The 15,040-nt window shown below is 38.1% G+C and overlaps 1 protein-coding gene across 2 annotated transcripts; it reads right to left on the minus strand.

The window, feature by feature from the left end:
* Positions 1–850: 850 nt before the first annotated feature.
* On the minus strand, positions 851–14,807 carry tfr1b (transferrin receptor 1b). 2 transcript variants are annotated; one of them, XM_044177091.1, is made up of 19 exons: positions 14,695–14,807; positions 12,067–12,112; positions 11,592–11,787; positions 11,174–11,372; positions 10,026–10,163; positions 8,914–8,998; positions 8,627–8,749; positions 8,436–8,531; positions 8,200–8,339; positions 7,237–7,406; positions 7,012–7,131; positions 6,107–6,192; positions 5,951–6,014; positions 5,797–5,864; positions 5,642–5,709; positions 5,001–5,091; positions 4,369–4,596; positions 3,974–4,123; positions 851–3,416 (listed from the first exon to the last, which is right to left on the minus strand). In XM_044177091.1, exons 1-19 carry the CDS (start codon positions 14,784–14,786, stop codon positions 3,204–3,206), a joined length of 2,373 nt encoding a protein of 790 aa, XP_044033026.1. In that variant the 5' UTR covers positions 14,787–14,807; the 3' UTR covers positions 851–3,203. The 2 variants fall into 2 exon arrangements, with proteins under 2 accessions (XP_044033026.1, XP_044033027.1); XM_044177092.1 differs by lacking the exon at positions 14,695–14,807 and adding an exon at positions 14,487–14,591.
* Between the last annotated feature and the right edge of the window lie 233 nt (positions 14,808–15,040).

Here is a 15,040-nt window from a genome sequence, read left to right on the forward strand (position 1 = left end):
AAATAAATCAACACCCTGACTTAGAACTTGTTCATTTTTGTGGGTACTAAAATTCTTAAAAACTGAAATTAAAAAACTAGCTGCAAAACAGCACTCCATTGATTGGGGAATATTAGTGGCTACAGTTTGCCAGTTTGTGCATTATTCTGTCCTACTGATGGCCTCAAAATCTACCATGTTTACCTAAACAGACATTTTAAAAACTACATCAGCCTTTTAAAGCTGCTGCCCAAGAAGCATGACCATCCTGTCCATTCAAGATTTGCAGCATTTTTCTTCAAACACGTTGTCAGTTAATGTTGTAATTTTATTTGTTTAAAGTATAAAACGTGTGTCTGATATATGTGAAGCAGAAATAACATGAGTGGACACACAGGGTTTAGATATCTTAGTGCAGCAAGTGACTGAGCCCAGTTCTTGTGGACTAAAGTAAATCTAAAACCTCTGGTGGACAAATGGTGTAAAACTAGGAAACATAACAACAAATGTCGGACCTGTTGTACGATTTTGTTTGTTTTTTCATTGGCATAGCTGGGTGCAAATCTTGCTTTTAATCTGAGAAGCAGACCACAGGAAGCATAAAAATATGAAGAATGGCATTCTCATGAACTGGCACTGTTGAAACTGAAGATTCAGCTAAATCTGTTTCACATAAGCTTTCCTATTTTCTGCACATTTTAAAGAGAGGAAGGATGCAAACTCTTCACATTTGCTGTAACACAAAATAAAAACTGGCACTTTGACAAGAATGCCAAGAATGATAGAAAAAGGGAAAAGTGCCTAAACAACCAGTGTATCATCTGCAGTGAATTTTTGTTCTCCACCATGATAGAAACTAAGATCAGACAGATTTACTGGATGCTGTAAGCCAAAAAGGTTTATTACACTTTTCTACTGAACATGGAGATCACAGAAACAGTTCAAGAGCTTTTCAAGTGCATAAATTATACTGAACAGGTTTTGAAACAGTATTTCAACGTAGCATACAGTATTTTAGTTACACAGTCAGCGGAAAAATCCATTTCCCAATCACCCGATTAAATTACCTTACTTTTAATTCTTGTGACAGATGTAGGATCGTAAAAGCAGACTTTAACACTACAACACTCAACAGAAGCGACACGAGGAAACAAACAAATGTATTCAAACATGTAATAATCTGAATAATGAAACACTGACACGTTATTTGCTCTTGAGTGTATGTTAAAATAAAGAAAGTGGATTTTAATGGAGCTAATATGTTTCAAAGGGGATGACTGACTGATACTTTTGTTTTAACATGTTTACTTACTAACAATTGTATTCAGGTTCAATAAGTTCTGGGCACAATTACAGTTATTTATCTTTAGTTTAATATAATTTTTTCTGCCTTGTATTCCTCTTAATGCTGTTTCAAAGGTGTGACAATATTCTGGGAAAACCACAAACTAACTTTTATGGGAAGAAAATGGTCAAATAAAATCAGCAGCTTTGATACAAACATTTTGTTTTGTATCAAAAAAAAACCCAAAAAAAAACAAACATATTGGTTGACCCCTAATTTGAACATTTGTAATATGGTTAAAGTCTGTTGAGCTACACCTCAGTAAAGCAATACAGCAACATGCAGTGAAGAGGAAATATGTGATTGAAACACATGCAAAGAGTTGTGGCTTATAGAGTGATTTCATATGTTGGAACAGTATCTGTGGTGTTTTCAAAGTCAAGAAACACAAGAAACACACGAGTCGTTTGGAGGCAACGAGCCCAACAGACCAGAAACAGGAAGGTCACAGCATGACACAGAAATCTGAGCAAAAATGGAAAAAAATCCAAAGCACAAACACACAGGAGGACTGTGCCTACACACACACACACACACACACACACACACAATCCAAAAATAAAGACCAAAAAAACAAATAAATATGTCAAGTATAAAACTCTGGGAAACACTGTCCCCGATAAGTTATTCCACCCTTTAAGTGAGATATGAGAGACACTGCTCCCGATAAATACACATGTAAAAAACACACAGGTAGGCAAAAACTACCATCACTGCTCATCATTATGGAAGGCACTGCTCCCGATAATGGGTTTTAATTATGGAAGGCACTGCTCCCGATAACTTTTACATATTATTAACTGCTCCAAAGTAGACTGTGCAACATAAATGGCTTTCTTTCAAATTATGGAACCAATCAACGCAGTTGTTGCGCTAAAAAAAAAAAAAAAAAAAAAAAAAAAAAAAAAAAAAAGGGGGGGATTGATACTGTTTTGTGTTTGTTTATTTGTTTGTTTCTGGGTGGCTTTCTGAGCTTTTTCTTTTTTAAATTTAGCATTCACCCTGCCATCAAGCGCAGAACAAATCCAGTCAAGCAGTTAAATTTATCTCTGGGCTTGTGGTATATAAATACAAATTTCCCAATATCAAGACAGTTTCAGTTTAGTCTCTGCTCTTATTTTTTAAATTTGTCTGCCAAAAATTAGACTAACTCACAATATCAGGAAAAACTCTTTTTTACCCTTCATTTCTCCCTTTTAAACGCTTTTTAAAATAACCATTTTGAGTGAAGTGCCACTGATGTACAACACTTTGTCATGAAGTCATTTTAGAAAAATAACCATTTCGACTGGAATCCATATAAAAGGAAGAAATGAAAGCCATAAAACAAACATCCTAACTTTATCAGGGGCTCCATTTTGTCAGCAACAGTTGAGGAGTCATTTTCTGTAGCAGATGCTGCCGGAGGATAAGACAGTATAACCGTCATAATTATGGAAGGCACTGCTTCCGATAACGTCGTATAAAAAGACAAACAATACATTTATAGTGGGCACTGCCACTGATAAAAAACAACAACAAAAAAACCCAAAAAACGTATAGTATAAATAAGGTTTCTCAGTGTTTTGATGGGGAGGTCACAGCAAAAGGCTTTGACTGGTCCGATGTGTTGGAGAGGAGGCAGATTTGTCAATAGCGTTTAATTTCTTCAAGTATTTGGTTCACAGTTTAACTTTTCTATCTCATTCTGGATCTTTGTGGGATTAAGACCCCCAAAAAATTGATTATAAGCTTGTTGTTAAAGGGTGGGGCTTAGACCTCTGATTGACAGCTTGTGCTTAAGTGCTGATATAGGAGCTCCTACCTCTGCTCTACCTTAACTTTAATTTCAACAACACACACGACAAACCAACGCTCACAACTCCCCCGACCGCCTTCTTTAGATTTCGTTGTCGATGTCCCAGATGTTGCCCACCATGGCATCGGCACATCCCTGCAGGCTCCAGGTGGCCAGGGCCAGCTGGGTGTGGAGCTGATCCCTGTCGGTGGTCTTGGCGATGGATGCCAAAGTGTGGGAGCCCCGACCCAGCAGGAGGTGACGGAACGGAGTCTCAATGGGGGACACGTACGGAGAGAGGAGGGTGTGCTCAATCTAGAACGATTTTTTAAAAAAAAAAAAAAAAAAAAAAAAAAAAAAGAAGAAGAAGACCATAATACATCTGTGCGGTGTTAAGATGTTTAAATGTACACTAAAAGTCTCTTACAGCTTCAAGATGGAGAAGGTGCTATAATCAAGTGGCTGATGTCGCAGTATTAGTACAGTATCTTGTGATATTTTACAGTACCAGTCTAGCTAATGCAACAGTTCCGGCATATTAAAAAAAGATAGTAAAAGGGACTACACCCTTCCGATTCTTAAATCGGACTAATTATTATGGCTACTTAAGAAATTCCTTCTAGACTTTGCCAAAGATTAAATGTACAGGCATTTTGCACTTGGAGTGAATTTTAGACCATGCTTACAGCATTCAATAAGTAAATATTTAAGACCTTCCCAAACAAAATTTAAGACTATTTCATACTTTTTAAAAAGGCATTGTATTAGTAAATGTGAATTTAAGACATTTTAAGGACCTGCGGCCACCCTGTAACAACATTTTATGTAAGCATATGACTACACAGCAGAGGAGTCACAGTAAAGCATCTTACCCTCATGATCCTGTCATTGAGGATCCGACAGGCCTCCTTGTCGTTTAAGTCCGTGTTATCGATGGCACTGTTGATGCTGTCAGCAGCTCGCTGGAAGGAGCCTCGTGCTTGGTTTAGCCAGGTGGGAGTCACTTCCTTCAGCTGACCAGACTGCAGAACAAAAAGTCAAACTTCAACATAAACACATTTCTGAAAACAAACATATTCCGGTCTTTATAGCTAGATATCAAAAACAAAATTGATTTAAAAAAAAAAAAATTTAAAAAAAAATTCAGGGACACACTACAGTGCTTTTAACCTGGAACACTAATTCAGAATCATCTGTAGTGGAAATGAACAAAGGAAGGAACCAAACAAGAGCATTTAAGAAGTGTGAGACAGACCGAGAGACTGACCTGTGAGAGCTGGTTGATGTGTCTGTTGACCTGGACCACATCCTTGTAGATGATGCTGCTGTATTGGCTCACATCCAGGCTGAGCAGGTGGTTGTGGACCAGTCGCAGAGCCATCTGGCCAGCAAACTGCGCCGCCACCGTTGTCATTTCACTGGTGCGATGATTTGTTTGGTAATTCAGGTGATCCATGTTGTCCAGGTTGGTGCCGTAGTAAGGGTAGGCTTCAATCTATAGACACAAACACACATGAGGAGATGCAATTTCAATACAATGTACATAAATTTAAAAATGCACCAAGATGTAACCATTGAAAGATTTACAACCAGAGTCAACTAGATGTCAGCGAACTGCACAAAAACAAATATTAACCAGCTGTTCGGTGACCAGTTTCAACCAAAAAGACACCAAAGTTTGGTTGTCCAAAGTTACTTCTTGTTAAAAGGAGAATTATACACAATTTAAACAGTCTTCTTAAAAAGGAGAACAGGATAGGAGATTGCTCCCTATTGCAACCTTTTATGTCAATAATTCTTATTTTTACATAAAAAACAGAACAGTTTTGTTGTGGGTAAATGTAAACATACAGATTATTATCAGTAAACATCCACTGTTTGTTTTGCAGCAAGACTCACATTGGTAGAGATGAAGTGGAAAGAGATGGAGGGAATTCCAGAGAAGGCCAGGAAGGGATAGGCAGGGTCGTCCATTGACATCGGCCTCAGTCTGCACACATCGTAATGTAAAGTTATTGAACATGGCTATTAGCAACAAAAAGTCTAAGTACTCCTTCTTTCTACAACAAAAAGATGGTTGTAGGGCTGCGTATCAAACGTCCATATTTTTTGGTACCTTCCAAGTATCGAAAACTAGCAATGAATGCTTGGTCAGATTTGTTTACTTACTCTTACATCAGATAGTTCCTGATTCAAAATCTAATGTGCCAATTCTAGGCAAAGCTCTTGTCTGGCTGCATCTGTTTGTGTTTAGACAAAACAACATTTGAGAATTTTGGCTTCTTTTCTTAAATAGAAAAAAGTGTTTTCACAGAAAATCATATTTAAAAATTTCTCAAATTAAGGTATCTGTGTTGCTACTGAAACTCAAGTATCTTATCTGCACTAGTATTTTTCAAATGATAGACCTGCTGTTAATCATTTAAAGAGTTTCATTTCTAAAGACCACAAAAAACATCAAAACTGTCCAGACAAAATGATTGAAATGGTTGCAGAAGGGAACTTTAGCTCTTGGCTTTACATACTGGTTATCTACTTACGCTTTGGCCTTCCAGTCACTTTTTCCCACCAGATCGTACACAGTGCCAGAACCAAGAGGACTCTTCACCTGTGTGGAAAAGGCAAAGTTAATACAAACACTACTGGTTTGTGCAGAACTGGGTCAGCACTGAGTGAATTGTTGTTGTGCTGTTACCTCTTTCATCGTGCTCTCGAGGAGGCTGTAGAGCAGCGGACTTGCTGAGGCCATAAAGCTCCCACGACCTTGTGAGGAGATAAAATCAGTCAACTGACAACCACCGAAAAACAACTGAGTACAGAGATATACTGCAGGTGTGTCCTGTACTAACCCATGACCACTCCATCCAGGCTTATGTAGGCGACAACACTTTTGTCAATAGAGGACATATAACCCTAAAAACAGAACACAGACATATTAAAGAACATGTGTAACACAGCAGAGATTTTTTTTTTTGTACATCCAGATCAAAGTAATTAGTTCTTACCTCCAACCACTCGGTGGCACCAACACTTCCGTACTCTCCAGCACTCCAGCTTGCAAACACCAGGCTTCTTCTGGGCCTAAACCCATCTGGAAAAAAGAACAACATTAATGTTATGCAGAAAACTAAGTGCAACCCAGGGACACTGCGATACTAAAACTTCATTTATACTTCTGCATTAAGGGGTTAAACCACGGCCGTAAGGATACACTGTAGCTGACGTGTGCCTCCTCAAAAATTTAGCTACATATCGGGGCTAAGGCGGCTACAGAGATACCACGTGGGGACTGTAAGAACTGTGATTGGTCAGGATGGGCTGCTTGTCTTTTCTCTTTTGGAAAAAAAAAAAAAAGAAATAAGACTCAGTCTTCTCCTCTTCAGTAATACACATCTAGCAAAGCCATCTCAACTGCAAACTTTTACTCACCGCGATCGCTCCCCCTTTCTACTATAGTAAAAAGGATATGTTCATATCTTTCAAGTCTGTTTTTGCTTGCTGTATTATAAATCTAAACCTATGGTGTTAATATCTACAGCAGGACACCTGTTAACACATTGGTCAACCACAAATCTTGCTTCTCACAAATAGTACAAATAAAAATCACACTACAAGAACTTAATGGGTGAAAACAGTTAAAATCGTATTATTCAGGCATCTCAGCCAATCCTTGGACAGTTGCTACAAACTACAACAGTGAACGAGAGACTATTGTCACTGGTTTTTCACCTTTAATGAAAGAAACACTTTTCTGTGTAGTGTCAATGTTCAAATCATACAATAAAGATCAGAAAGTAAAAAATAATAAAGCCTTTGAGTTGCCACTCCTCAAACATGGTGGCATGTCCCTGTTAATCACTGCTAATCCCTTGTGTATTGTTTATAGTATGCAAAGTATTATATTTGTTACCGTTCTCCACCATCTCGCGAACAGCCTTGGCCAGCTCTATCAGAACGGAGGTGCCAACAGTGGCTTTGGCATAACCTTCACCCCAGGCGTCTCTCTGAGCTCCCAGTACAACGTAGCGATCTGCAGATTCACAGACACCAAAACACCCACAAATATTTAGATGTACACAGAGAAAGAAATAATCCCACTGTAGATGATTAGAGGGGAGAGAAAGGTTAGTTCTACCAGGATCAGTGAATCCTTTGATGACTCCAAACACATTGGGGATCTTCCTGTTGACCAGCACGTTGTTCACCTCGACTGTGATGTTCTTGCTGCCTCCCAGACTGTAAGCCAGTGACTTGAAGCCACCTTTAAAACCACTGCTTGCATCTGATTCAGGGCCGCCGATTTTCCTAGAGATGATAGAGCGAGTCAGGTGAGGAACTGGGGAGTTTACCGCTGTGGAAAGCTTTCCAGTTACCACCTTTGTTCAGCCAATTTAGCGAATTTATTTACAGAATGACTCAATGTTAAAGATGGTAAAAAAAAACAAAACAAACAACAACTTATTGCTGTGACCAAAGTAGAGTCTTTGGAGTGAAAGAGTGGAAAGCCTTTCCAAAACAAATATGTAAAGATACATATAGCACATGATTCTACAGGTGGTTAAACTACCTTGAAGTCTTTATTTATATCAAGAGATCAATTACAACAGAAATACAAAACATTTCCTAGAACCTTTTTAAAAACACCAAATACTCCTCAACCAACCCCCGGACTCGTATCTCCTCAAGTAAATATATACAAATAAACATTATAAGCAGTACTGGTAAAATACAGATGAACAAGTTTGCCCACAAACAATCACAAAAACATTAAAATAAATAAAATAAAAATCCAGTACCTGGTAAATACCTATAGTAGGCTTTACCATAAATAATAAGAACCTACGTATATTGACAGGGAATACAGTGAGAATATATAAACACTCTCGTCCAAAGTGCAATACATCAGAATTAATGTACATATTTATTGTGGTGAGTAGATAAGGCATTGGAGTAAATTTAGTCTAGTTAGTCACACTGTGACCCCATTTAGGTGTAAAATATACGCTGGAGATATACATCCTATGACTAACTAGAAGATCTGTGAAAGACTGTTCACCTCAGAGTGAGTGAGTGAGCGAGTGTGTGCGCGCGGTCTTACTGTAGAAGAGTTGAAGCCATGTTGGCGGTGATGGTCTGGGCTGGGATTTTGGGGAGGCCAGACGATTGAGTAGGGGGGAACTGGGTATGGTTGAAGGAGGGGAATCCAGGGGTGTAGGGGTCGCCTGAACCCAGATGGACCTGAACGGGGGTCACACACACATAAAATCAAGACATGCCGACAAGACAATACCAACTGTACCAAGTGGTGTCAAACAGTTGCGTGCGCAAACTTACATGTCCGTAGAGTGCTGTGTCCGCTAGATACGTGAAATCTTCACTGTCAGGGTAGATTAGAACGGCAGAGGCCCCCTTTGTGGCAGCATTATCCACCTGAAGAAACATGAAGACAAGCTTTTAGTTAAGTTGCTGAAAAACTAAAAAAAGAAGTGATATGAGGCATATGAAGGCAGAAAATCAGCACATACCTGCTCTGCAAAACTGATCTTTCCAGTTCGGAGCAGCAACACACTGCCTATCAGCTCAACGTTCTTCTTCTGCAGAACATCCAGATCCTCCTGACGGCCGTAGTTGCCATACACCAACTTCCCCTACAAAACAAACACAAATCAGAAAGCTAAAAAGCAACAAATTCCACAGTTTCTTGGGCCTTAAAGACTTTTATCGGAACACTAAATTTACTTGTCAGATATTTATCAAACAAGAAACATAACTTACAAGTTTTTAATATAAAAGTGTGACTGTTTCAACTTGCCTCAACTTTCATAGGAGCACTGTAGGCCAGATACCCCGTAGGCTCGAAGACATCTGAACCAAAAACGACACGGTTTGGACTCTTGCTGCCAATAAGAGGACAAGAGGCTGGTTACAACATCATTAATTTGTTTTTATTTTGTAGGACATGCTGTATTTTACAGGGCCCCGTTTTCCGATAGCCATCTACTGTTAAGTCAGAGTGACTGCAAGCACACGCCGTTATGAGCTTCTTAAGGTGCTGAAAATTATGATGAATACACTTTAAACTGTGCAAATGTAAGTGTCTGTAAGCTGTGCTTTATATTAAAAATATATACATTACAAAGCGTAAATGTTCTAAACAAAACAAAGAAATATTTTAAACTTTTGTGTTTTGGAAGCTTTATGTGCAGTAAACAGCTTTTAGCTCACTGCCCTTTATGATTCATGTTCCTGGGTGGAAGTAAGTTTATGAAAGTAAACTAGCGGCTGCTTGAGACAGACGAGGCAAACAACATATGCACCATAAATGAGAAGAAAAGAAGATACGGAACATGAAAATATAAAAATCAGGAAAGGTGGCATTAACAAAGCACACCAGCATTCATGAGAAAAAGTATCAACTTAAAAATTAATAAAAACAAATTTAAATAAAACGCAGTTTCTAGCACTTAATTTTAAAGATAATTTTAGCCTTAAGATGCTTTTGGGAAATGAGGCTCTGGTGCATAATTTCCTAATAATCTTCTAATAATTTCCTAGTACATTTCCTGCCAAGAATTATGTAATCTGGTGCTAATTATAGGGAAAAGGACTTTCCTTAAAAAGAACTTCTCAATTTAAAACACAAGTAAATATTTGTTTAGCAGAAACTTTATTTTATTGTTGTTCTCATTTGTTATTTATACTTGCCTCTATTGAGGAATGTCTGAGGAAATTGTTAAAAAATTATTATTAGGAAATTACATAAAATAAAGTGTTAGATCTTAGATCCAGAGCCTTTTACAGTCAAAGGATAAAAGGCCAACAACCATTAAGAATAGCATTAAGGAGTTCCAACAGTAGAAGTGCAAAGGTCAGAGCCAAAGCATTCTGAAAGTGAATAAAAAGTAAAAAATGTGTTTTATCAACCTATCTGGCATCTGCAGCTGAACGTAGTGGATGTCAGTCCAGGGATTCATCTCCACTTTCCTGAATTCTTCAAAGACGCGTTTTGCCAGACTCATATCTTCCTCACTTCCTGCTGAACGTCTGGGCAGATCAAAGTCCCTGCGGAGAAACAAAATCAAATTATCCTGCCAACTTTGTCTCAGTTCAGTCTTCTGAAATGACTCTTTCATGCACAGTTCAAACATTTCTCAGAAAAGGGCCGACAGCTGACTCATAAGCTTTCTTAGGAACATGTACTGTGCTTTATTTTAAATGTCAGCCGTCGTTTTATAAGTGCGTTACGAGACAACGTTTTGAAATGACAGATATTGAGCTAGAATGAAAGTCTTCACACAATGACAAGTCTGAGCAGCTCTTTGCAGACTGCTTGGTGAAAACGCATTTTTAAAAAAGGGTTTTCATGAGCCTAACATGGAATAGCGTCTAGTGTGTGAATTCAGTCTGTCCCTGCCATGTAGCCATGTAGCTAATGCTAGCTAGCTAGCTAGCTGCAGATAACAGGTGAAGAAAAACAGCAGTAGGAGATGAATTAGTGTGTTGAAACTGATTATTAAAGTGGATGTCCATACTTAGTCAAAACATCTGGTAGTGATAGTTCATAGGTGTATGAGATTAACTGTATTTTTAAATATGTGCAATATATTATATTATGATGTTTCAATCATGTCTTAGCCTTGCTGCACTTTGCAGGGAAAAAAAAATAAAAAAATTCCAATCATGAATCGCCCCCAAGCTTGAAAATAAACAAAAGAAACATGTTTGATATGAGTCACCTCTGCTTGGATGTGGGTGGTCCTTTGTGTATTTATTCATCTAGATTGTTTTGGTGCGAGTTGCCGAGTTTTGGACATATCGGCCGTCGAGATGTCTGCCTTTCTGGAATATAATGGGACAATATGGCACCCGGCTTGTGGTGCTCAAAGTGCCAAAAAACTACATTTGAACCAAACTCAAAAGGCAGACCTCTCTACGGCCAATGTCTCCAAAACTTGGTAACTCACACCAAAACAATCTAGATGGACAGACAGCACTACAGGTAAAAGGAAAAATATGTATTTTTGATTTTGGGGTGAACTGTCCCTTTAAGGGTGTGCACATGAGCAGTGTACCTCAGAGTTTTGTCAAAGGCCTGGCTGGTGAGTTTCTGCGTGAGGAGTTGGGTGATGTCCTTCCAGTCCAGCTCAACTTGAGGAGCTGGTGCAACAACAGTTGGCATTGTTTTCAGTCGATTTTCCACGCCCAGCTCTGTGACACAGTTCTCCTGCTCCACCTTAGGTTTACGGTGGCTGATGTAGCCAACCAGGTAGCCTGGAGGACAAACAGTACAGAGACACCAGATTGGTTTTAAAAAAAAAAAAAAATGTATAAAGTTTTAGAGCAGCTTTCTAACTCTACTGGTAAAATTTAAACAAATAATAGATAGTTATACATCATGTTATATATTGTATAATTAAAAAAAAACAAAAAAAAAAAAAAAACACAGGGCACGTTGACATAAAGTAACTTAAGTAATGAAATGATACCTACCGGTAAGAAATAGCAACAGGGTTCCCAGGACCAGGTAGCAAATGGTACGCCGGCTTTGATGCAGAGGTGCTGGCCTGAAGCTCGGAGAACCCCCTGCCTCGCCCTCTGTGGCGTCATCAGACAGTTTGACCTCAACGTGTCTTTCTCCATCCTCCCCCGGCTGCAGAGTGAACCTGCTGTACCGCTCACTTTTAATCTAGAGGGAGAAAGAGTGGGTAAGATAAGAGTGCAAACTATGAGAGCAATGTGTTCCTGATCCCACAGCTGCATGGGAGGACGAGTGGCCATGTGGTTACAAAAGTCTTATTATTTAAAAAAAAAAAAAAAAAAAAGTTTGATATCACACACTGAAAAATGGAGCATACAACACATTATTGTCAATTTAACCAGTTTAATCAGTTCATTCTAGATACAGAAATAATAAAAACATAAGTAGTATAAAACATCAACTCTAAAATAAATAAGAAATTCTCACCATGCTGTTAAACGCAGACCTCACTCGATCCATTGTTGCTGTTATTCTAAAGACAGAGAGTGGGAGACGGAGAAGATGAGGTTGTGAGTAGCAAATAAGGGACGCAAATGCAGATGGAATGATGAAAGACCAATGGAAACTGAGAGGGAGGGGAGAGGGTGTGTGGCGAGTGAGTTTTCCAACAGACTTGCTATTCAGATAACCATTAAGGGCCGCTGTTAGTCTGCAGGGTGGGGAGTGTTTTCTCTGTAAACAGGCTGACTTTTATTCTCTGGGGCAGAAACCATAACAAGCCAACAACCATAACCAACAACATTAAAAACATTATTTTATATACAGTATAAAGAATGTGTTTGTTTGTGTTTTGTATATCATGAGCAATATTACTCACTCATTCTGGGCACTTTATAGACCAAATGATTAGTTGAAAAAGAAATTTAAAATATGTTTAATCAATGATGAATGCTACATTCATTGCGATTAAAAGGTTCCTGTCTCAATGCAAAATTTCAAGTGTCTTAAATAACATCCAAGAAATGGTTTGACCTTCACTTTACACACGCACACTTACAAAAACACATGGAAAACCTGACCTTCAAGTATTGTTTCCACATCATAACAATGCCTTTGTTTAAATGATAAACATGTCAGACGCAGACTACACTGAGGCGTCAGTCAGAGCAGAAGAAATGTCTGTTCCAACTGACAACCCACAAGTTCCCCCCGTCTTTCAGGTTAAGACTTCTTCCTTACAGGAGGGGAGTGATGCAACTTGTACCAAGTCTACCAGTTACATTAAACATTTCCTCATTACTGAGCTGAAGCAGGAAATAGTTACTGATTCTTCCTCAAGACAAAAAGCCAAACAGAGTCCAGATTTCATCAAACCATTTACTCTAGAAAACAGCATAACAATGGCAAAAGGGGCTTGTGTCCATATTGACCTTGGCTCATGTTCAGTTTCAGACAATCCCCATGCCAGGCAGAAACTAAAAAAAACACAACTGAAAGTATTACACCAGAGCCTGAAAAGCTCAGTCATGCCTCAAGAGAAAGATTTTTATCTGGCTGCACAGGATCTAAACACAAATATTTTTGCGTTTTTGCTAATTATAGGCCTATAGATACATCAGCCAGGGTGAAAGAATTTTCAGTACAGAAACACCAATAACATGTTTGAGGTAATTTATACGCAGAGTCACCAGGGCTTCAACTAACAATTAACTTCCATCAATTGAGCATCATTCGATTAAACATTTGGTCTATAAAATGTCAGAAAATAGTGCAAATCAAATTTAAGAGGCTGAAATTTGGGGATGTTTGATGTTTGTGCTTTAAAAATGGCTTAAATGATTAATCAATTATTAGAATAGTTGCAGTCTTTTGTCATATGAGATAGTAAACTGAATATCTTTGGGTCTTTAGAGTGTTAGTTGAATAAAAATTACCAATTTGAATACGTCACCCTGAGCGCTGGGAACTTATAATGGACAATTTTAATATTAAAACACTATTTTCTTACATTTTATAGACAAAGTAATTCATCAGTTAATCGAGAAAACTATCTGCAGATAGATCCTTATGGGGCTGCAATAAACTATTACTTTCACTATAGATACTTATGTTGATTATTGTTTTGATTAACTGATTAATTGTTCAGTTGACGAAATGTAAGAAAATAGTAAAAAATGTTATTTTCCCAGAGCCCAAAGTGACTTGTCTTGTTTCGTCCTTTCACTAAATATATTCACTTCAAAATGATATAAAAGAGAAAAGCAGTAAATTCTAGAAGATAGAATCAGCAAATATTGTCATTGTTGATTATCAAATTTATCATGGCTCAATACCAATACGTTTTTTGACAATCAACCAATCGATTAGCGGACTTAAATCGGCCTAAATCGTTAGTTATAATTCTGCTTAAGTTGATTTTCCAACTGCAAAATGTCCCACGCACCACACTTCTTTAACGCACTTTGGTTGCAATTACTGTCTTCATTACGATTAATCTGCCAACAGTTTTTCCAATTAGTCTGTTAGTCGTTTCGTTTATAAAAATGTCAGAAAAAAGCGAAAAATGCCTCTCACAATTAAAAAACCGTGTTAGGTGAAAATGGACTGAAAGGAAACCGCGGCTACATATTAGGTTGCATCATGTCGTGACTCCACATGTAAAACTCTTCCGCTATAAAGAAAGGTAGAACATTTCCTTCAGACACATTTTGAGAGTTTTATATGTCTGACCAAATCTTATTATTATTTTTAGGAGAGAATTGACTGTTTTGGGGGGCAAGAATACACCTCCATACTTACTCACACTTGCAAACAAGGAGACGAAACAAAAACAAGGATTTAATAATAACATATTAATAACAAACAGCCAAATATTTGGTTGATTAGTAACTGTAATATGGACTTACAAACGAAACACGGTCGCATATGTTACATGCAGAGGACAGGTGACATTTGCAGCATCATTTGTAAGTAAGCTAGTTAGCTGCTCGTTTGGTGTCCTCTATGTCTTTTCAGTTGAGGGAAAACTTACGTAAAAAGCAATGCAGCTCAGCAATTTGCAGACTTTATAAGCTATAAATTAAAAAAAAGGTCTGTCAATGTCAGTCTTCTCACCTTAGTGCCGCTAAATCACCCTGCGTCTTCTTGCTAGGGGGCTTCTTCTCAGCTGTGTCCTTATAGGGTAGTGGCACTTCCGCATACGTCATCTCGCAATCAGTCACGTAAAGGTGACGACCGCTCCAGCAGAGGCGGAGGTGGGACTTGTACTCCACCAGATTCAGAGAGAGATATTGTGGACTTCACTACGTTTATTTGACACCAGAAGTTACTTTGCAGAATAACATTTTACATTCAAAACATATGATCAGTTTATAATCAGTTCTCAAAATCTGTTTATTAAGTAATTTTAGTCCTTAAATAGGTCCTTAAAGTCTCAAAAATGTTAATAATTTTCCAACCT

Source organism: Siniperca chuatsi, linkage group LG19 (assembly GCF_020085105.1).
Source record: "Siniperca chuatsi isolate FFG_IHB_CAS linkage group LG19, ASM2008510v1, whole genome shotgun sequence".
Taxonomy (NCBI): domain Eukaryota; kingdom Metazoa; phylum Chordata; class Actinopteri; order Centrarchiformes; family Sinipercidae; genus Siniperca; species Siniperca chuatsi.

Excerpts from the sequence above, each read along its gene's own strand:
- tfr1b (XM_044177091.1), bottom strand. The coding sequence starts at position 14,786 with ATGACGTATGCGGAAGTGCCACTACCCTATAAGGACACAGCTGAGAAG. Across the intron at positions 7,132-7,236 it reads CAAAGGATTCACTGATCCTG|ATCGCTACGTTGTACTGGGA; the intron begins GTAGAACTAACC and ends GTGAATCTGCAG. Across the intron at positions 6,015-6,106 it reads GTGCCACCGAGTGGTTGGAG|GGTTATATGTCCTCTATTGA; the intron begins GTAAGAACTAAT and ends TTCTGTTTTTAG.